The sequence below is a fragment of the Talpa europaea genome (genome assembly GCF_964194135.1).
Source record: "Talpa europaea genome assembly, chromosome: 10".
Lineage (NCBI taxonomy): Eukaryota > Metazoa > Chordata > Mammalia > Eulipotyphla > Talpidae > Talpa > Talpa europaea.
The window spans coordinates 22608346-22629147 of record NC_140077.1 but is presented as its reverse complement, the minus strand read 5'-3'; the positions used below and the strand labels follow the sequence as shown (position 1 = coordinate 22629147).

Sequence of the window (20802 nt, the reverse complement as noted above, 5' to 3'; positions counted from 1 at the left end):
GGTGAGGTGCCGCCCCCTCCCCACCCCCGAGCCCCCGCCGGAGCGGAGCGGGCGCGTGGACGCCGCGCGGGCCGCCACCTGCTGACCCGCGGTCCTGGGCGTGCCCTTCCCGGGTCGGCCGCGGGCCCGCGTCGGGCTTCCTGGACTGCGGAGGTGGTGATCCGGGCCCCTGCGGGCGCTGGCCTCCCGCACCCCTTCCTGGGCTCCTAGGTGCGCCCGCCCTGGTGCCTTCTGCCCTCGCCGCGCCCGCCGGGCTTGGGGCCCCCGTGGCCCTTTGTCACACGCCCCCGCCGCTCCCTGCCTTGCGCGCAGCCGGTGCCCGCGTCCGGCTTGTGTGGCTGTGTGCCGGGCTCCGTCCCCCACTTTCTGCTTAGCGTTTGCTTGGGAAAGCGGGCGAGCGTTCCCCTGACTCCCCGCTCCATGGAGGGGAGTTGGGAAAGGAACAGTGTTGGAAGGTGGTGACTGCCCTTTGGGTGTAAGGACGGGAAAGGGCAGTGATGGTCCAGGAAGAGGTTGGGAACAGGTGGGGCAAAGCACCGGGGTCCCGAGGAGGGCAGGTCTCCCGCTGCAAGTATTTATTAGAGGGCCTGCCCATCGTACACAAAAACTCTACGGTGAAGGAAGCTGTACACAGGTGGATGGGGCAGTTTGATCTTGTGCTGCTCAAAGAGAGAGGGTCAGACCAGCCAGGAAATAGGGAGTTTTACTTTGGTGCAATAAATGTTGTTAGGATGGGTGAATCCGTGTTCCTTTGGGAGCATTGAGGAGGGGCTCCTAGTCTGTAGGGGGGGGGGGGAGGCGGGGGGGTGTTGGCTAAGCCCTCTCAGAACAAGGGAGTGATATTTAAGCTGATACCTGAAGGTAAAGAGTGGGAGAAAAACATTCCAGGACATCATTTTCCCTGAGACCCCATGCTGCCTTTCCTCAGCAGCCACATATGCTTGGTCTTTATGGTTATACTGTTGATGGGTCTGTGGGGAAAGGACTATTAGATGGAGGATCAGAAGAGCAGCATTTTATATCTGGTCAGTTTACTTCACCTTATGGACATCATTTTCCTCCGGTGTGAAATAGGCAGTCCACCTATAATCCTACCACCTCCTAGGTTTGTTAGAGCCATCACTTGAAATAATGCAAGCAGAAGTGTGTTGGGGATTGAAAATCCAATACAAATGCCAGCAATTATGGTTACAGGATGCAGACATCAGAGCGTGAGGGGAGTGCACCAGAGGTGAACCCCAGTGTGGTGCCTGAGGCTCCACCAGACTCTCTGCCTGTCCCCACCAAGTCTCCAGCGGCATTTGATCTTTTCAACTTGGTTCTGTCCTACAAGAGGCTGGAGATCTACTTGGAACCCCTGAAGGATGCAGGTGATGGTGTCCGGTACTTGCTCAGGTACAGATTTTATAGGGTTGCTCTAACCTGCTGGGCCTTCTGCCTTCCTGCTCCATAGCTGTGCTGCTCATTTAGGCATTGGCTGGCTGTCCTTTTGCCCTCGTGAAGAGTGGTTCTGTGATGTTCAGTGGCCCCACCCTGTGTCTCAGGCCCAGCCAAGGAGTGGCAGGCACGGGAGCTCTCTGGCATTTACTGGGGTTTCTCTGTGGCTGATACCTTAGGATTGCTAGCTAGCCCCCAATATCGGGCCTTCTATTTCGTAGCGCAGGATTTTTTTTTCTTCCAATACTGGCATATTAATATTAAAAATTCAGGAATAGTTTTGAACGTAAGTTAAGGAAATATAAATACCTATGAACAAGTAATTACCATTTCCCCTAATTTATGATTATGGAGATCACATTTTTTTGTTTTTACCATTTTGATTTTCTTCCTCTGTGATATTTTCTCCTTTCAGCTCGCTTATGTTAAAGTGTTTTCAGATATATGCCATTTCACTCTCTAAATACTTCAATTTGTTTCTAAATAGTGACTTTTAAAAAAAGAAAGTAACATCATATGTCACAAAACTAACAATGATTCCTCGATATCATTTTATACCCAGTTCACATTTAGATTTCGTCAGTAGTCTGAAGAATGTTTGTTTTGACCAGTCCAGTCAAGGGCTGCACAGCTGCATGTGGCTATGGTGCCCTTAAGTCTTTTGTAATCAAAACGGCCTCCTCTTTGATTTCCTGTCTTACTGAATAGACTCAGATGACTGTCCTGGAGAATTTCTCATTTAGATTTGTCGGGTTGTTTCCTCATGGTGCAAAGTGGAAGTTAGATTTATAGGTTGGATTAGATTTAAATTAATCTTTTTTAGATTCAAGTTTTTATTTTTTAAGGATTATTTATGCATACAAGAACTGGGGTATAGGCCAGAGGTGCGGGAGGGGGTGAGAGGATCCACCAGAAACAGAGTGGGGAACAGAACAGGCGGATTGACTGAAATACACTGCTGAGGGGAGCAGCGGGTGAGACAGGAGAGGTCTGCCGTGCTATGTGGGTAGCTCCCTGGCCAGGGATCAAACTCGTACTGCAGTGGCTGTGGATAGCTTCACAGGTTGTGTCTTAACCCCTTGCATCACCAGGGAGGCCCTTTAGGTTCAAGTTAAAGCTTTTTTCTCCCCTTCGGCAAAGGCTACATGCTCTTAATACCGTGTAGTGTTAGGAGTTCTAATGCTAATGCAGCATTTCAGCCCTGAGCCTGTGAGTGTACCTATCAGGGTCTGTGAGTCTCCTTGAAACTGTATGTAAAGTGGCGTGCTCACACATGTGTGCATTTTGGGGGAGAAACTTCTAGTTTCCATTAGATTTGCATAAAGACCTTCAGCCCTCTAAGATGCCAGAGAGGCAACAGGGTTAATGAATACTGAATATTCATTCTCAGTAGTGGAAGTAGTGGAAGGGGGTGTTTGTTTTTAACTGTTTGACCAAGGCCCTAAATTTTTCTTATTCACTTTGGAACTCCTTTAATATATGACCTTATCTGTTGAGATGAGCAATGCAGGTGTGTGTTTTGCCCTTTTGTGGTGGAGCACAAAAGTTAAATATATCCTGCCCTTCTTTTCTGCCACTGTTCTATTAGTCTTCTTGGCACTAATGTGTTAGGGTTTTTCCATTTTATGAAATTAGAAATCCGGGGATGTGGTGGAATTGATTAAAGCTGGAGGGAGGAGGAACATGGGGCCCTAAAAGCCATCAGGAGCTTGTGGTCTCCATGCTACTGGGACAAGGAGCATTGGTCTGTGAAAGTGGCTGTCAGATTAGTTTGTGCTTTTGATTGTTCTTTTCTTAGTAAAGAGGATTTGACTTTGAAGAAGGATCCTAATCTTGTGCATTAGCTGTAAGATTTGAAGCCTAGAGCTGCAGTAGATTTTTAAGACTCTTTCGGGGTCAAGTCCTCCAGCAGGTGGATCTCCTACAATGAAAATGTCAGGAAAGACATCAGAATAGAAGAGGCTTCGAAATAGAAGCAACTTCAGTGACTGTGTGATGTTTTAATTTTTGAAAAGGGGTTGACTTTAGACCTGACTTTTAATTTACTTTTACCCTATAGCTGTTGCTAGATGGTCCTTAGGGTGGTACAGGTGGACTGTGTTGAATTTTAAGACCTCTAGTCCTATCTATCTCAAAGACAGAGAGGTCACTTCATTTCCTTACTCATAACTTTTATTAAAAAATAAAAGTACATTCATTTGTTATCCTCATTTATTTACTGTGAAATAGCCCAATTGGAGCAAAAGAAAATATACCTAAGTTCTGAATACATTGCTTGCGAGCAACTTACCTGTTTATTCTTCTGTTTCTTGCTCCTCAGATGGCTCCTCAGTGAGTTCATTATTATTCTGCCTCCCTTTTTCCCTCTGAAGTGTCCTTTATCAGTGACTAAGCCAGTTGTGTTTCTTGTCTTCAGCAATCCAATTCTTCCTTCTGCTTTGCCGTTTGGTGGTGGTGGAGCCTGGGTCTGTGTGTTTCCATCTGTTCCAGTTCACTCAGGGTGTGCTTGCTGAGAGAATGCTACACCCTGGCTTGTCTTCATTTTGTAATATATGAAAATACACTATTATTTTTCCCTGTTTTGAATAAATACATATTTTAAAAAGCTCTCAAACTCTGAAAATTAAATTAGACAAAGTCATAAATGGGATGAAAGAAATCCTTTACATTTTGTCTTCTCAATTATTGTCTTAGATCAGTCTTCACCATGAATATATGTCCTTGTGAAATTATAAATTAGAATAAAGGAAAATTTTAAAGAAGAATGTGATTGTCACCTCTTAAAGAAAACAGAAACTTAACAAAACAGAATTAACTGTTTTGCCCTTTTGTGGTGGGCATATATTTATTTCATATGCATTATGAATTCCACCTCCTTTCCTCTAGAGACCGTTCTACAGGTCTTTTAGTTCTGAGGAGATACCTTCTCTCATCCCAGGGCCTAATATGTGACAGTAACTCTTTTGCCAGTCACCTGTCTGAGTTAGAGACCCACTTTTCATGTCCTCTTGACCTGCCAGGCCCCCTCCTCTCGCTCCTGGTTTTGATGACCCACCTGTGCCGGCCCCGGCCCTCCCGGCTCCAGCCGCTGTCCTCAGTGACCCGGACTATCTGTGTTTCAGGTGGCAGATGCCTTTGTGTTCCCTGCTGACCTGCCTGGGCCTCAACATCTTGTTCCTCACTTTGAATGAGGGTAAGAACTGCTTCCAGGGCCCAGGGGCATTTGTGAATGAACTGGGGAGGGATTCTAGACCTTCCTGGCCTGGCGTTGGTCTCCCTCTGCCTGCTAGGTGTCAGAACACAGCCTCCGGAGCTAGAATCCTGACTGGGCTCTGCTGTGACCGTAGGCAAGTTCTTTAACTTGTCCCCAGGCCCAGATTTCCTCTTCTCTAAAGGGAGGATAATAACAGTGCTTTCCGCAGAGAGTAGTTGGGAGGATGAGATAACCCATGTGTAGCACAGCTCAGTGCCTGACACAGTAAGTTGCACTACATTACAGCAATTGTTATTGTTTCCTTCTTGACTGCTGACACATTGACTCTTCCATTTTGGGTTCCAAGCTGATTCTGGGGTCATTTAAGGTCATGACATGTGGTGAGGGTACCCGGAAGAGGAGCTGCTAAGGGTTTTTTTCCACATCTGATTTTTTTTTAAAAAAGATTTATTTATTTATGCATACAAGAACTGGGGTACAGGTCAGAGGTGTGGAGGATGAGAAGATCCCCCAGAGACAGAGTGGGGAACGGAACAGGCAGATTGACTGAAGTATACTGCTGAGGGGAGCAGCGGGTGAGTCAGGAGAGGTCTTCTGCGCCATGTGGGTAGCTCCCTGGCTGGGGATTGAACTTGTGCTGCAGTGGCTGTGGCCAGCTTCATAGGTTTCATCTTAACCCCTTGCGCCACCAGGGAGGCCCCCACATCTGATTTATTTTCTCTGGCTCAACAAGTGACCCTGGTGGAGATTGCTGCACATCACCAGCAGTGAGGGATCTGTGGTGTGAAGCCTTTGAGGTAGATGTGTGGGCAGACTGTAGCTGCAGGGGTCCTGGGAAGAGTTGTCTCCTGTGGACCTTTTATGACAACATATGCTGTCACCAGGCCCTTTCCCTGGTTGGAACTAGATGGTTGCAGAAAAAGCCAAACTTCTTAGGGGAAATGAGTGAAGGGTGTGGGTGAGTTCTGAGGAGCTCAGTCTTTTATTCCCATGTTCATGCTCCTCTTGGACGCACCTGTCTCAAGTGTCTCCTTTGTTTTCCATGCCTATAGGGACTTGGGGTTGAAAATAAGCACAGGTTGTATAAGACCTCATCTTCTGTTTCTTAGTAGGGCTCTTCACTTGATTGAAACTTGGATTTCTTTCTGAGGCTATTTGATTTTTCTATATATATTTTCAAAGTCAATTGATTCAGATGACAGATATTTCACAGGCATTTACTATGTGCCAGGGCTCTGTTAGCTTGCTTCAGGGTACCATGTTCCATGGGAGAAGTTCTTTGGAATTTTCTCTTAGTCTCATCATTTCTCAGTTCACAGTGGTCAGCCCCAGGCACTCAGAGATAAGACACAGCTCCCAGCAGCCAGAGTCTAGGCATGAACCACCTACTGTGTGCTGACATAAGTTTTATAATATAAAAAAATGGGTGACCACCAAATGGACAGAGTCCCTGCCCTCATGAGGCTACATCCTTGGAAGAGACAATGACCAGTACCTATAATCTGTCATGTGGTGATAAGTTCTCTGAGGAAAATGAAGCTGGAGATTGAGGGAGGTACTGCTTCAGATGGGATCGGGGAAGGCCTTTGGGCAGTGCCCTAGAGGAGGTGAGGGAGTGAGCACGTGGACATTCTGGCGGGCGCAGCCTCCAGTCCTGCTCCCTGTTTACCTGCAGTGTTGTTGATTCCATAGGGGCATGGTACTCACTGGGTGCCCTAGTGATCTCAGTGCCCGCGCTGCTGGGCTATCTTCAAGAGGTTTGTCGGGCCCGGTTGCCCGAAGCTGAGCTGATGCGGAGGAAGTATCACAGCGTGAGGCAGGAGGATTTACAGAGAGTTCGCCTGTCCCGTCCGGAAGCTGTGGCTGAAGTGAAGAGCTTGTGAGTATGGAAGGGTCAGGGGTGGGGACGGGGGCAGGGGTGGAGTGGGTGGGAGTTGTGGGGGGCGGCGGGGGTCGTGGGTTTTGGGTCTTGGGGGGGCGCAGTGTCAGTTATAGTAGTCACGTGGTTGAGCCATGCTCTGTGCCTGGCACTGTGGCAGGCATATCACAGAAGTTATTTCCCTTCATCTTTTTAATTGTTCTGGGAGGTAGCTACTATTACTGTCTTCCATTTGTGGATGAGGAAAAAGGCTTACTCACCTTGAAAGTGACCGAACTGGGAAGAGAATCCGGATCTGACTGATTTCACAGCTTGTGTTCCTCCCACTAGAGAGACAGTTTAAGGCCTTGACTAAGTACCTGCATGTGTGAGCCACAGCCTGAGTTCAAATTCAGGCTCTTGCATTTACTTGTGCTGTGACATTGGGCAAGCTGCTCTGTTTCCTTGTGCCCCAGCTTCCTCATCTGTTAAACGGGGTAGTGATAGATAGGCTCATGCATTAGAAGACTGTGAAGGTCAAAGGAGTTTCTGGAACCCAGGAAGTGTCAGTTAACACTAGTTATCATCACTACACAGTGAAGAAACTTCCTAAGTGTTACAGATCTGGTAATTTTGGGGAAGCACCTCTGGACTGTTGAATAATAACAACTGTAACAGCTTCAGTGGCAGCTGGCATTTACTGAGCTCTTCTGGGACTGGCCTCTCTTGACATACAGAATAGCTGAGCTTCAAAAAGAGAGTAATAAACAATTGGCCTGGGTCCTGGCCTAGAAATTCTGTGTCAGTTATCTGAGTGAGGCCTGGGTGTTGTGTGTGTGTGTGTGTGTGTTTTATAAAACCTTTTTACTTTGAAATGACTTTAAGCTTAGGGCCTCCCCTGGTGGCGCAGCGGTTGAGTGCTGGGCTGCGAGGCTGCCCACAGCCTCTGCAGTGCCGGTTCGTTCCCCTGCTGCCAGTGAGGGTCCTGCAAAAAAAAAAAAAAAAAGAAAAAAAGAAATGACTTTAAGCTTAGAGAAGAGTTCCAAGACTGATACAAAGAACTCCCATATACCCTTTCCCCAGTTATTACATTTTGCCATGCTGGCTTCATCTATCTCTTTATACATACATTTTTTTTTCCTTCCTGAGCCATTTGAAAGTAAGTTGCAAACATCCTGCCTCTTTACCCCAAATACTTCAGTGTGTATTTCCTAAGAACAAGGACATTTTTTTTTGTAGTCACAGTCCTGAAATCAGAGTGAGGGAATTTAACAATGACAGCATGAACTGAATACTGTCAGTCTGATACTCAATTCCCAATCAAACCTCAGTGGTTATTTTAATAAGGTCTTTTTATATCAATTTCCCCTGAAGCTGGAGCCAGCCAGAATCATACGTTACATCTCATTTTTATTTTTCTTTATTCTGCTGTGACCTGGAGTAGTTCCCCCATCTTTGTTTCTTATGACCTAACATTTTTGAGTAGAACAAGCTTGTTGATTTATCTTCAATTTGTGGATTGATTAGATGCATTTTTGATAGGAATGACAAGATGAATGTGAACACCCCATTGATTATTAGTGCTATTATTTTGTCATATCAAGATGCCTACGATATCATTGTGTCTTGTTAATGGACACACTAACTGAGGTCACTTAGTTCAAGTTTTTCCACTTTACCCTCTGGGGTTAGTAATTTGCGGGGTGGGTACTTTGAGACTATGTAAATATCTTGTTCCTTACCATACATTCACCCAGTGCATTTAAATCCTTGGAGGAGCCTTCCCTTCATCAATTTGTTTCAATGATGGCTGGAAAGGTTATTTTCTTTTTTTTCTTTTTTTAGATTTATTTACTTATTTATATGAGCACTGGGTACAGTCAGAGGTGCGGGAGGGTGCAAGAATTCACCAGAGCCAGAGCAGGGAGCAGAACAGGCAGACTGACGAAGTACACTGCTGAGGGGAGCAGCAGGCGCAGCAGGAGAGGTCTGTGCGCCATGTGGGCCCCTCGCCCGGTGGCCAGAGAGCGAACCAGCGTTGCAGAGGCTGCGGGCAGCTTCGCAATCCAGTGCTCAACTGCTGCACCACCAGGGAGGCCCAAGGTTATTTTCTAGTTGGCATTATTAACTGGCATTCCATTGTAAGGAAGAACTTTTCCTTCTTGTTATCAAATGAACTCAGATTTTTAGTTTAATTCAGTGGCTTTTATTTTTTAAATTTTTTAAAAAAAGATTTATTTATTTATACAAGCACTTGGTACAGTCAGAAGCACAGGAGGGTGAGAGAATTCACCATAGCCAGAGCGGGGAACAGAACAGGCAGACCAACGAAGTACACTGATGCAGGGAGCAGCAGACGTGCAGGAGAGGTCTGCGCGCCATGTGGGACCCTCGCTGGCGGCCGGGGATCCAACCGGCGCTGCAGAGGCTGTGGGCAGATTCGCAGCCTAGTGCTCAACTGCTGCATCACCAGGGAGGCCCTAATTCAGTGGGTTTTATGCTCATTCACAGCTTAATGATATTTTGGTCAATGAAGGACCACCTATGACAGTGGTGCCAGTAGGCTGGACCACACAGCCCAGGTGTGTAATGGCCATGCCCTCTGCATGTGTGTAAGTTCTTTCTGACATTAACCTAATTAAATAGCCAAAGGAGGCATTTCCCAGAGCATATCCCTGCTGTTAAGTGAAATGTGACTGTCCTCCATTGCTGCCGTTATTTATTTGATCTCATGTTGTTCTAGATTCTGACTAGTCGGAGAAGCTCTGTTGAAATGGCTCCTGTGTTCTTGTATGTCCCCATCAGTTTTGAGTGTTTTCTTACTTTATGGAACAACGGGGTGTTCACATTCATCTTATGGTTACCATGCCCTAATGTCAACCGTTTTTTCAAGGGCCCTTCAGAAACTAAGATCTGGGTACAGATCTTGTGCTCATTGCTTCTAGGGGTGCATCCATTAAAAACAAAAACAAAAGCCTCTCCAAGTGAGTCTGTCTTACACCCCAAGTGGAGACACGTTGATCTACATCCTGCCATGTATCTTCACAGACACACTGACACAGTGTCTGTGAGGTGGGTACCCTCATTTTATAGATGAGGAAACTGCAGCTCTGGAAAAGTTCAGTAGCCAGCCCACCACTGTCAACAGCTAGGAAGAGACCAAAGCAGGAAGCTTGGTCCATTTTCCACCTCAGCAGGCATCCCAAATGGGGACTGGAATGTGAAAAATTTCTTCTAAGCTCTCTGATGTGACCCCTTTGTGGATTTGAAGAGATTGGCCACCCCTAGCCAGTTGGGCCTGCGAAGTCCTAGGCTCTGCTGCCCCAGAGCTCTGTCAGGTGCTGGTTGGTAGGGCATGTGGCTCACCGAAGTCCCTCGTTTGCAGCCTGATCCAGCTAGAGGCTTTCCTGAGCCGCCTCTGTGGCACCTGCGAAGCTGCCTACCGTGTGCTGCACTGGGAGAACCCCGTTGTGTCCTCACAGTGAGTGGCCCCTCCGCTCCCACCCCTGCTGCGCTGGAGGAATTAGTCGCTGAGACCCCACTAGGCTAGCTGTCTTGACAGGGCCCTGCCCCACTACCTCAGGGAAGAGAAGCTCCAAGGCTCTTGTGTGCAGTTACACAGACTTAGGGGCTCGAGTGCCCTGCTTTTATGGGCTTAGATGCCTTCTTTTATGTATGGTAAAATTTTAATAATAGCAAAATAACTCACTATGTATTCTCCCCCGCTGGTATAGCAGCTGATCTCATGTTGAAATGGCCTTCTAGAGTTTTGTCATATGCACGTACAGTTGACCCTGGTACAGCAGACATTTGTACTGCATGGAGCCACCCATACTTGGGTTGTTTTCAATAAGCACAGCTGGCCTCTGCATCCATGGGTTTCACATTCCCGCATCAGCAGGTGTTAGGCGATGGGATCCGCAGATGCAGAACCCACGGATGAGGAGGCCACCTGGGGGGAACTTCTGCCTCTGTGGAGTTTGGTATCTGAGGAGGGGTGTGATGTGACTCTGGTTACATTTTGGGGAAATCAAAAGTTATGTGTAGATATTTGACTGTTTGGGGATGGGTGTCCTTATCCCTGCAGTGTTCAAGGGTCCAGTGTACTTTGTAGATAGATAGCCTCATGGTGTATGTGAGATTTTTCTCTTTCTCCCTTATATCATAAATAGGTTTCTTTGTTGCTACATATCTTTTGGGATTATTTGTAGTATCAGGTTAGTATAGCTAGTGAATGTAATGTAATATGTGGACTCACTCTCCTAATACATTTAGTCAGTTTCTACCTTTTAATAGTAACCCTGTAGTGAACATTTTAATGGGTTTAGCTTTTCATCTTTTGAAGTTTTTTTCTTAGAATAAATTCTGAAAACTACTGGATTAAATGGCACGAGTGTCTTTGGGGTTTTATTTATGAATAATAATGAGGACTAGTATTTAGTCAGTCTTCCACCTTGTGCCGGGCACCGTGCTAGACACTTTCCATGAATGAGCTCCATCTTTGTAGTTAACCCTGAGGTAGGCAGGCACTACGTTAGTCCCCATTTCACACATGAAGGAAGTAATGCTCAAGAACCAAGGGACTTGTCTGAGGTCACACAGCGAGAAGTGGCAGAGCTGGATTCAAATCCAAGTCTCTCTTATTCTGGACTTCAGAATCCAGAGCCCGCAGAGTGCTGGGTGGGCTCTCGTGCAGCCTTGCCGTGGCAGCCCTACCAGTGCAGGCTGTCAGCCACTGGCTTGTTGGTAGTCCTTCCTCGTTGCTTCAGTTTCCACATGTTTGATGAGCACATCTGGGCTGCTTACTAACTGCCCAGAGCTGTTTCTTCCCCAGACTGTTATGTGGGTGTGCTCCAAGTAGGCTTCCTTCTGATCTTACGAACTACTGAGCCTGTGGTTCCTTTCTGTTGATCCAGGTTCTATGGGGCTCTTCTGGGCACGGTTTGCATGCTGTATCTGCTGCCGCTGTGCTGGGTCCTTGCCCTTTTAAACAGCACACTTTTTCTGGGGAACGTGGAGTTCTTCAGAGGTAAGCCCTGGGAGCTTGGCAGACATAGGGCCTGGGCCACACTGAGGGCTGGTGAGGCTCCCTGGTTTCTCTCTAGCAGATCATTTGCTTGCCTTCCAGCAGGGGGCAGCACCACACTAGGGTGGTGGTTGAGATACAGAGAGGCTGCTACCTAGGGATCCCCCTCTCTTTACAAGGCAGGTGAATCGCTGCTTACATATTATGGTGGCCTCTGGGAGATGAGGGAGGGGTGTTTTCCCCGTGCTGCCACCACCCCCCGGGATGCAGCCACCTGGAGTTGCTGCCACATCTCTGTGTGATTCCAGAGTACTCCTCTGCCATCTGGCTTCTGAAACAGTGAGGCAGTCTGGCGAGGCCCTGAGTCACAGAGGCCTAGGTCTGTACATATGTTTGGGGTGATTGCTATATTTGCTTTCCTCCTTGTGGCTGGGAGGAAATTTATCAGGCACTTACTGCATTTAATTTCTCTATAACAATCTCATGGGGTAGGCGGTAGTATCTGTGTTTTGTTTATGAGGCTTGGCTTAGGTGACTTGTTCAGAGTTGGGAGGGCAGCCCTTTCCTGTAGGAGAAAGTGGGGTGTTGGAGGAAGAGGCCAGCCAGCTGTAGCAGTCGGTTCTCCCAAGGCACCACTCATTCCATCCTGTTTCTATCCCCCGCCCTTTTCTTGTCCTGGCCAGTGGTGTCTGAGTACAGGGCTTCTCTGCAGCGACGGATGAACCCCAAGCAGGAACAGAGTGCCTTTGAGAGCCCACCCCTGCTGGAAGCGGGGGGGAAGGGCAATCTGTTCGAGTGCACGCCTGTGTCCACACCCACAGAGGTGAGTACCCCGGGCCATCAGGGCAGAGCTTGCTGCAGCCAGGCTGTGGAGCCTTCCTATTACTAACTTCATTCCATGCAGCTCCTGGGCAGGCCTCTGTTTAGTTCCTGCTTCTGCCCAGGCCTCTCTCCTTTGAAGTGCTTAGTAATAACTGCAGTAGTAATAGCTATTCTGTTTATTTTCTGCTTTATTGAGTGCTTACTTTGCTGTTCCAAGTGCTTTGTGGCTAGTAACCCCATGAGGTGTTGGTTATTTCTGAGAATGAGAACATTCTCACTTTCAGAGGCTGAGGCAGGGTGGCTGCCCAGGGTGGTGGGAGCAGGACTCAGACCCACGCCCTGTGGTTCTGGGGCTCATACTCTCAATCACAGTGCTGCCCAACCACGTTGGCCCATCTCCCCATCCTGCTGGGCTAGAGGGCCCTCTTCCCAGTAACTTCCTTCTTTTTTGCCTTCCTGCCACTTTCTCTGTGTGAGGAATGGATATTTGGGAAGCCCAGGTTTTGGCTCTGGGAGGTGGTTTATATGGCTTAGACCTTGGAGGAAGGGCTCATCTCTCTCTTTCTGTAATAGAGTCTCCCTTCCCAGGACCTCACGCCAGGTAGCGTGGAGGAGGCGGAGGAGGCTGAGCCTGATGAGGAGTTTAAAGATGCGATTGAGGTGGGTGGCCCTGGAGCCATGTGACTTCTCACACCCCAAGGCTGGGTTTTGGAAATTTTTTTTATCCAAATAGGAGTTGAAACTTGCCCTGAGCTAGAACCCACTGGTTGGAAGGGTGACATTGAACCTTCCCTTGTCCTGGGTGCCCAGGACAGGGATGACTCTGGAAGCCTCTGGGAAATGTCTGATGTAGCGAGGCAGGGGTGGGGTGCGGGAGTGGGGTTGGGGAGGGGGTTATTTACTGCCTTGACTGGAGTCGCTGGGCTGAGTGCCTCTGATTTGGGGTAAGCACAGATTGGGGGAGGCACTGGGGGAGGCAAGGCCCTGGGCCTTTGACTGTTCTCTGCAAGATGTCCCTTTGAGGTGTAGGGAGGGGAGATTAGAAAAGCTGGATGCATGGCCAGGTGCTAAGTCAGAGAAAGCTAAAGTCTTCCTGAGTTTAGGACAGCAGTTCAGACTAGTAGATGGCAGAAATCTTTTATCTGGAGTGCAAGCATTTAAAGTTTTGATTTTTTTTTTTTAGCTAATATTTAAAAATGGAGATTTCAGTGAAAACTCTTACAGATTTTCAGTGTCTGAAGAATCACAGAGTCCTGAGTCTACAGGGCTAGAGCTATAGCTCTGTAGTAACTGAGGAGTGACGGTCTCCTTCAGAGGTCACATAGCCCCCCCCCCCCCCCCCCCGCGTCTCGTCCCTGGGTCCCAGCTCATTTATTGTCACATTTGCTTTCTTGTTTTTCTTAGAGTAGGAAATCATTTTTGTTTGTGTCTCTTCATAAAGTGGGAAATTAAGAATAAGAAATGGGAGTCATTGAACCTACAATTTCCATCTAGCCCTCTGTACTAACGTCAGCCTCATCTATTTTTAACTGCTGTGTGATTTCTCTGGGACCTTAATATACGGTTGTAGACTCTGAACCTTGTAGACTCTGATGGTGGTAAGGAATATAATTGGGAGGGGCTTTCAAGCATTTTTCTTTATAATCCATAGTAAGAAGCCCATTTTCCATCATGACTCAGTTTACATTTAAGTGTGGAAAAGAGAGAAAATTTGACTGTAGCAGAGGTTTCCTGAAAAATACATTGTAAGGAATATTTTCTGTCTTGGTTTGTTCTAGTCTATTAAAATAATGACCAGCAAATTGATTTCAGCCAGTTGAGAAGACGGTAGTATACAACCTCTCCCAGGGAGTCTCAAGCATAGTCAGTATTGGGGTCCTTTCACTGGGGCCTCTGTTAATGTCACCCCTGGGGATGACTCAAGAGTAGTACTTCTGTGACTCCCTTTTCTTGGGGATCCCCTTCCAGCAGCTTCCTCCTTCTTGCTATCTCTCTGTCTCCCCTGTTTTCTCTCCTTCTCCCCCGCATCTTGGGAGGCAGGAGACCCACTTGGTGGTGCTGGTGAGTAGGAGCCTGGTGAGGTGGGCAGGGACTGGGTGGGGGAGGGTGGCTGAGCCAGCTGTCGCCTTTGGGGTCCGCTGTGCCGGGGCGCTTCTGCACGCAGGTCCCAGAGTCCTGCTAAGAGGTGAGCAGGACTAGAAGGAGCTGTTCCCACAGGATGACGACGAGTGTGCTCCGTGCCCAGCAGAGGATGAGCTGGCCCTGCAGGACAACGGCATCCTGAGCAAGAATGAGGTGCTGCGCAGCAAGGTGTCGCGGCTCACGGAGCGACTCCGCAAGCGCTACCCCACCAACAACTTCGGTACCAGTGGGGAGCAGAACAGTGCGGGGGTGTGGGCACCCCCACACTGGGGCCAGAGTCTTGGGGTAGTGGGTGCTGGTTTATGACAAGAGCATGGAGCAATGCTCTTTCTCTGGGGCCCTGGGCAGGGGCAGTGTGTAGTGGGCCTGATGAGCGAGCGGTGTGGCTTCCTTTTTGTGTCTCTGTCCTGATGGGGCTTAGCCTGTGGAAAGATGAGGCCATCAGTTCTGGAAACTTGCCACCACAGGACTGCAGGGAAGGTTTCATCCTGAGCCAGGCAGAACCTCGGAAGGTTGTGTTGCATTTGGTGCAAATCCCAGCTCTGCCTGGTGTCTTTCAGCAAATTACTCAACTGGCGCCTCAGTTTCCCTTTCTCACAGGGTGGTTATGTCAGTAGATGAGATAATATGTAGTGGATGCTAGCACGGTGCTGGCTGGTTTGTAGCAGGAACTTGGATGAGACTCACTGTTGATGTTGGAGGCCCTGGCCCATCCCTCAGGTTTCTAGGAAACTCTGGATCTTTCCAATCCAGGTGGAAGCAAGTTGAAGCAAACAGTATCTTCTCAGTGTGATAGAATCCTCAGTGTCCTTCTCTCCAGCCACGTTGATTGGTCAGTCCTAGTTTTATTGAGGGGTAGAAAGACACTCTGGAGAAGGGTGGATTTGACTATCACCAAAGCGAGAGCCAAGGCAGGAAAGTTATGGCTGAAGCTTAGAATCACCCTAGGGTGGGTGACTCGGGAATTGCTGGGTGTCAGCTGACAGGGAGGAGGACCGGGTGGCTGTACTGTGTATTCTGGTGGGAGTGAGTTCTGGGTCCTGAGCCCTTCCTGGGAGAAGCTCCTGGGGATTATTCAGAGGAATTTGACCCAGGGCGTCTAGAGGCCTGCTTTCCCGCCCCTGCGGCAACCACAGCAGCTGTTTTCTCAGGCACAGAGGCCCTGGCCATGCTGTTGCTTTTTGCATGTAAATTCAAGGTGCCTTCTGTTCTCTGGCTTCTGTGCAGCACAGGGTTCTGTGTGCTTCCACCTCTGCTGGCTCATATAGTCCTGGTGGTAGATGTGACAGGAGTAGGCAGGCGGTTCTTACGGACTTGGAAGCAGCTGGTTTCCAGAAGTCCCAGGTGACACTGCGCAGCATTGGTATTTCTGCTCTGGCAGACGATTCACCTGTATCTGAATATGAAGTAAAGGCCATTAGATGTTCTCATTTTACAGGTGTGTAACCTGAGGCCAAAGCATTTGCAGAAAGCCTTCAGTCAGTACATGGTTGAGCTTTGACTCAAACTCAGGACATCTGCTTAGGCTCCTGTGTTCTTCTAACCACCCCCTCCCTCTGCCCGGGTGTGGGAGGTGCCCTGGATTTAAAGTCTGTCTATCATCTCTGTATTTTGTTTTTGATTCAGATAATCCCTGTCAGGATGGGTGAAGGCCTTTCAGGTTCCCCTGAGGAGGGCAAGGGCAGGAAATGCAGCTTTTTCTGAGCCCCTCTCAGCACCCTGTCCTTCAGGACTGCCTGCTGTCCCTCCCCTGAGGTGTTTTTGAGCTCTTTGCTGTGTTGCAGGTATAGCTCCCGCAGGCTGGGAGCGGGCAGTGGCACCTGTATATTCTTTTTGCCTTTTCTTTGCGACAGCTGCCCGCTGGCTGACAACAGCATTTACCTGAAGCAACTTGGCTCCAGGTCTCTCCTTGCTCTGGCTGGTGCCTTCTTTCCTTGAACCTGAGAGTCTCCGTCAGCAGGAGCTGCAGGTGATTCTGACTGAACAGAGGAAGGGACCATAGGTCAGTGTTGCTTTGGGGCCTTGGTGTGAAGGCGAGACCTGGTGCTCTGTACCTGACCCACCGTGGTCCGGGAGGCACAGTGTTGCTGCTGCAGGCCGAGCTTTGCTCTGGCTAGATCACAGGAAGTCTTTGGGCCCCAGTTCTAGAAACCTCCTTTAGTAACCTTCTCCCTTCTCAAGCTTTTCCAAGACCCAATTTAGCTTCCCTTTGGGCCCCCTGCCTTTGGCAGCGTTCTCTGGGCCCCTTTAGGGAGCGCCCTTATGCCTTCTGTGGATCACTGCCTTTTCTCCCTGGCTCAGTGCCCCCTGCCTACGTGGCAGTTTCTGCCAGTCAGTATTGAATATGGTCAGTATTCCCGGGGCAGTCAGGGTTTGCTTTTGCTTCTGGGGCTTACTCTAGTTGTAAGGCCCACCGTGGCCTTTCCTTCCTCCTCATGTCTGTTTGCCTCCTTTCTTTTGATTCTCTTCTCACCTGTGTGCACCCCCCTCATCAGTCCATGTCCTTGTAGTCGTGTGTTCCATCTTTAGTTTTTCTGGGTATTGATGGGCACCACTTCTGTTAGGCCTAGCTGCCTTGACATTGCCTCTAAAAGAACAATTGGGGCCTCTGCTTCCCCATCTGTTCTCTCTTCTTACAGCTTCCTGCCTCCTTGGCGGCCATTTCCTCAGCTGCTGTGGTCTCCGGCTCTCTCCTGCCCCACCCCACCTGCCATTTACAGTGCCTGTGTGTTTTGCCCTGCACATCTTGGAAGTTGCCTGGTTCTGAGCCTCTTAAATGACAGAGAGCAGGTGTCTGGGGTTTTAGGAGTCATTTCTGTTTTCACCTGTGGGCAGAGTACCTGTAAGGTGACACTTTGGAAGGGGTCATGTCAGGCAGGCTTCGTTTGAGGTCGTTGGAGCTACTGCCATGGAGGGATGCCGTTGTCCAGTTCACCAGTGTGGTGTGGTCACGGAGTGGATGCTGCTGGATGCTCCTTGATTTCCGGAGCTGGACCCAAGGGTGGGGCCTTTGAGCCCTGGAGGGTGCAGGGACTGGCAGCTGCGTGTTGTCTGGAGGCTTGGCGTCCCAGTGGCGGTCAGTTTTCCCTGTTCGGTTTGAATTCCTCCTTTGACTGCAGATCTGGACTGTGCTCCCTTGCTCCCTTCTCATGCCCAGGGTGTCTGGGCTGGGTGGTGTCCTAAGTGTCCCCATTTAGGGGAGCCAGGAGCAGGAGGGAGTTGAGAGGCTAGGGCGGGTCAAGGCTAGCTGCTGTTTCTGTTCCTCAGGGAACTGTACGGGCTGCTCGGCCACCTTCTCAGTGCTGAAGAAGAGGGTAAGTTTCCCTGATGGTGTGTTTTTGGGGACTTGTGACGAGATGTAGTCAGGTCATCAACAGAGTCTGACTCCTCTGGCCACACTGGGGTTCGGTGCCGAGGTTTGCTCACAGGAGTGGGTGTCCCCCAGCCCCTGTGCTCACACCTTTGCCAACCTTCTTGGGGCTGCCCCATTTGGTCTCACTCCTGCCCAGTTCCACAGTGATCCCAGTTTCCTGAGGTGCGATCAGCTGGTGGAAAGGAGGTGGGCGAGCAGGGGCTTCGGGTGCCTCGGGTGGAAGATACATTGGATTTTGACTTTGGCTCTTGTCTGCAGCGGAGCTGCAGTAACTGTGGAAACAGCTTCTGCTCTCGGTGCTGCTCCTTCAAGGTGCCCAAGTCCTTCATGGGGGCCACAGGTGAGTGTGTGGGCACTGGGAGGGTTGGCAGGGTCCTGCCCCTTCTGAGGGGCTGCTGCATTGTGGGAAAGGAGCAGAGGGTCAGTGAGAGGTCAAGGGAACTTGGGAGTCTGGCCTGTAGTAACATCTCCACCCCCTTTATCAAATGAAACCCTGAAATATTTGATGCCTGCACAAGAACACATGTAATGTGACTGAATTGGGAAGCGTAACAGTGCATGCCTGTGACTGCTGCTTTAAAGGTAGAAAATAGAACTTTAGTCACACCACTGAGGCTTCCTGGTGCTTCTCCCGCCTTCCCTAGCAGAAGCACCTTCCTGAATTACATTCTTTCTCTCATTATCTCAGTAACACTTTTAACAAAATGAGAAAATAAATTTTTCCTTTTAGGAAAGATGTACATACTCACTGTAAACAAAAATGAGTATGCAGATGAGCAAAAGGAAGAAAGTCCTAATCTCAGAGAATTGTTCTGGATTGTCAGTGCCAGCTCACACACAGGAAAGTGCGTAGCACATTCTAAAAAAATTGGGAGCGTGTTTTTAAGTACTCCTTTGTAAAATGTATGTTTAACTAGGTTGTTTTTTTTTTTTTTAAATCTTTCCAGTCATGCAAGTACCACATGTTTATTCAGATAGATTAGGAAATTGTTGTGCAGAGAAGGAAGAGAAAAATAATCCTGTGATCTTCCACCTGGGATAACCAGTTAAAACATTCTGGAAGTTTTTCTTTGGCATTTTATTTAAAAAACATTTTTAAAAGTTTCTATTGGTGCCAAAATACTTTCTAATGCTTGGGGCTCTGGGAGAGGCCTGCTATTGGCATAATGACCCCAAAGTCTCCAGTGCCCATGGAAAGAGCTGTACCATGAAAATGCAGGCTAGTGAACTCGGTCAGCAAGGGTGATCTGCATGGGGCTCTCAGGTAGGGAGAAGTTAGTTCTAGAGTTGGGGCCATGGGCCAAAGGACATGAGGAAGCGTCTAACCAAATTCTTCCTCCTTTTCAGCCCCGGAAGCCCAGAGGGAGACTGTGTTTGTGTGTGCCTCGTGTAACCAGACCTTGAGCAAATGAGAAGAAGGGCGAGGGTCCAAGCGGGCATCATCCCTGGGGCCAGCCTTGACCCCACTCTCCCCATCCCTAGCCCTGTGTGGCGTGTGCTGGGCGAGTGTGGCCCAAAGCTAGGTAGGCTTTCCCTTACTGTCCTTGCTGTCTCCACCAGGTTCTGGAGCTGTGCTCCATTTCTGGGGAGGGCTGGTGATGGCTGCTGTTAAGCCCCAGAGGGGAGGGGAGCCCTGCAGGGCCTAGCATGGTTGCCTGCTCTGTCCTGAGCTGTTAATGAACTCAGGAATGTAAGCTAGAGGGCAGCAGTGAGTGAGGCTTGGTTGCCGCTGGGGCTTTTTGAGGATCAGGGCTTCTCTCCAGGCCTGGGAATTCTAGGAGACCAGAGTTTGGACACTGGGAAAAGAAATTCTTCCCCTGTTGGATAATGGATGGAGCACTTGCCCTCAGGAGAACCTGAAGAAGGGCTTAGGAGTGCCTCACCCCAACTCTGCTGTTGGAATGTCCCTCCAGGCATGAGGATCTCATTTCCCCACTAGAGGGTGTTGTCGGAGCCAATAAGACCAGGAGTGCTTCTAGAAACAGTTCTTTCCCAAGTTCCCCCAGAAGAGAGTATGTAGGGGAGGGCCTGGCAGAATCCCTCAGTGTTAAGCTCAGCAGAGCCTGGGGCTCCAGGGACTCCAGCAGCTTCAGTGACCTCGGCCACTCTGCCAGGAACTTGACTTGCTGCATCTCAGCCATGTACTGCCCGCTGTCCTCAGCTCCGCAGTAGAGGCCTCACACTTGGGTCTTCCTGTGCCCCCATTCAGCCTCAGGCACCCCCTCCTCTGGCCCAGAGCTACATGTTTCCCCCTGCCCCTTCGCCCATGGAGACAGACCCGGTGAGCAGAGCAGCATTCCTGAAGCCCTGGACCCTTGGGCGCCTGGGAAATGTGGACTCTTGCGGGGCTGGGTTCTAGATTCCAGGGCTGCTCCCCAACAGTACAGTCTCAGTGTGGGTTATGGCCACTTGGGTTCCCCATCCTCTGTCCAGCAATTTCACATTCACTGTGGACAATTAGGGACTCAGGTCCCTCCCTAAGCCATGAGCAGGCTCAGGCACCTTTCCTGCCCTGGAGCTTCCCTGCCTTTTTGATGTATTTATTTATTTATTGCATGGTTCCTTGGAAAATGTGGCATAAGGAATGGGAGGAGGATGGAAGGCTTCTCCTACCCTAGGGTTCTTTCCTGGAGTCATGGCTGCCTGGGACCAGAACCCATAAGAGGAAGAGGTATTTCTGTATCCTGAGCGGGGGCCATGGAGGGGTGGGGACTCACCCTGGGCCAGCTTTCTTGCCAGGCCAACCAGTCTCGCTGGGGTGGGCAGCCAGGGGCTTGCCCCAAGCCAATGAGGTACATGTCCCAGGAGAACCAAGCAGGCCTTGGTGTTCCCCCTTCCTTGGGTCCCTTTGTCCTGTGAAGAGACGAGAGTTAAGTGTCTGTAGTTTACTTACACTGGAGAGGAGTGCAAAGGATTTCTGTGTGTTTGGA

General features: G+C 49.3%; 1 protein-coding gene across 17 annotated transcripts; it reads left to right on the top strand.

Moving 5' to 3' along the window:
* Positions 1-1195: 1195 nt before the first annotated feature.
* ZFYVE27 (zinc finger FYVE-type containing 27) lies at positions 1196-19284 on the top strand (the record flags this gene model as incomplete). Of its 17 annotated transcripts, none has more annotated exons than XM_084246067.1 (12): positions 1196-1395; positions 4560-4630; positions 6380-6530; positions 9895-9990; positions 11426-11538; positions 12219-12358; positions 12931-13017; positions 14398-14418; positions 14575-14719; positions 17767-17813; positions 18131-18212; positions 19220-19284. In XM_084246067.1, 12 exons carry the CDS (start codon positions 1196-1198, stop codon positions 19282-19284), a joined length of 1218 nt encoding a protein of 405 aa, XP_084102193.1. The 17 variants fall into 17 exon arrangements, with proteins under 17 accessions (XP_084102193.1, XP_084102192.1, XP_084102190.1 ...); XM_084246066.1 differs by having other exon boundaries at positions 6344-6530; positions 12946-13017; positions 14578-14719; XM_084246064.1 differs by having other exon boundaries at positions 6344-6530; positions 12946-13017.
* Between the last annotated feature and the right edge of the window lie 1518 nt (positions 19285-20802).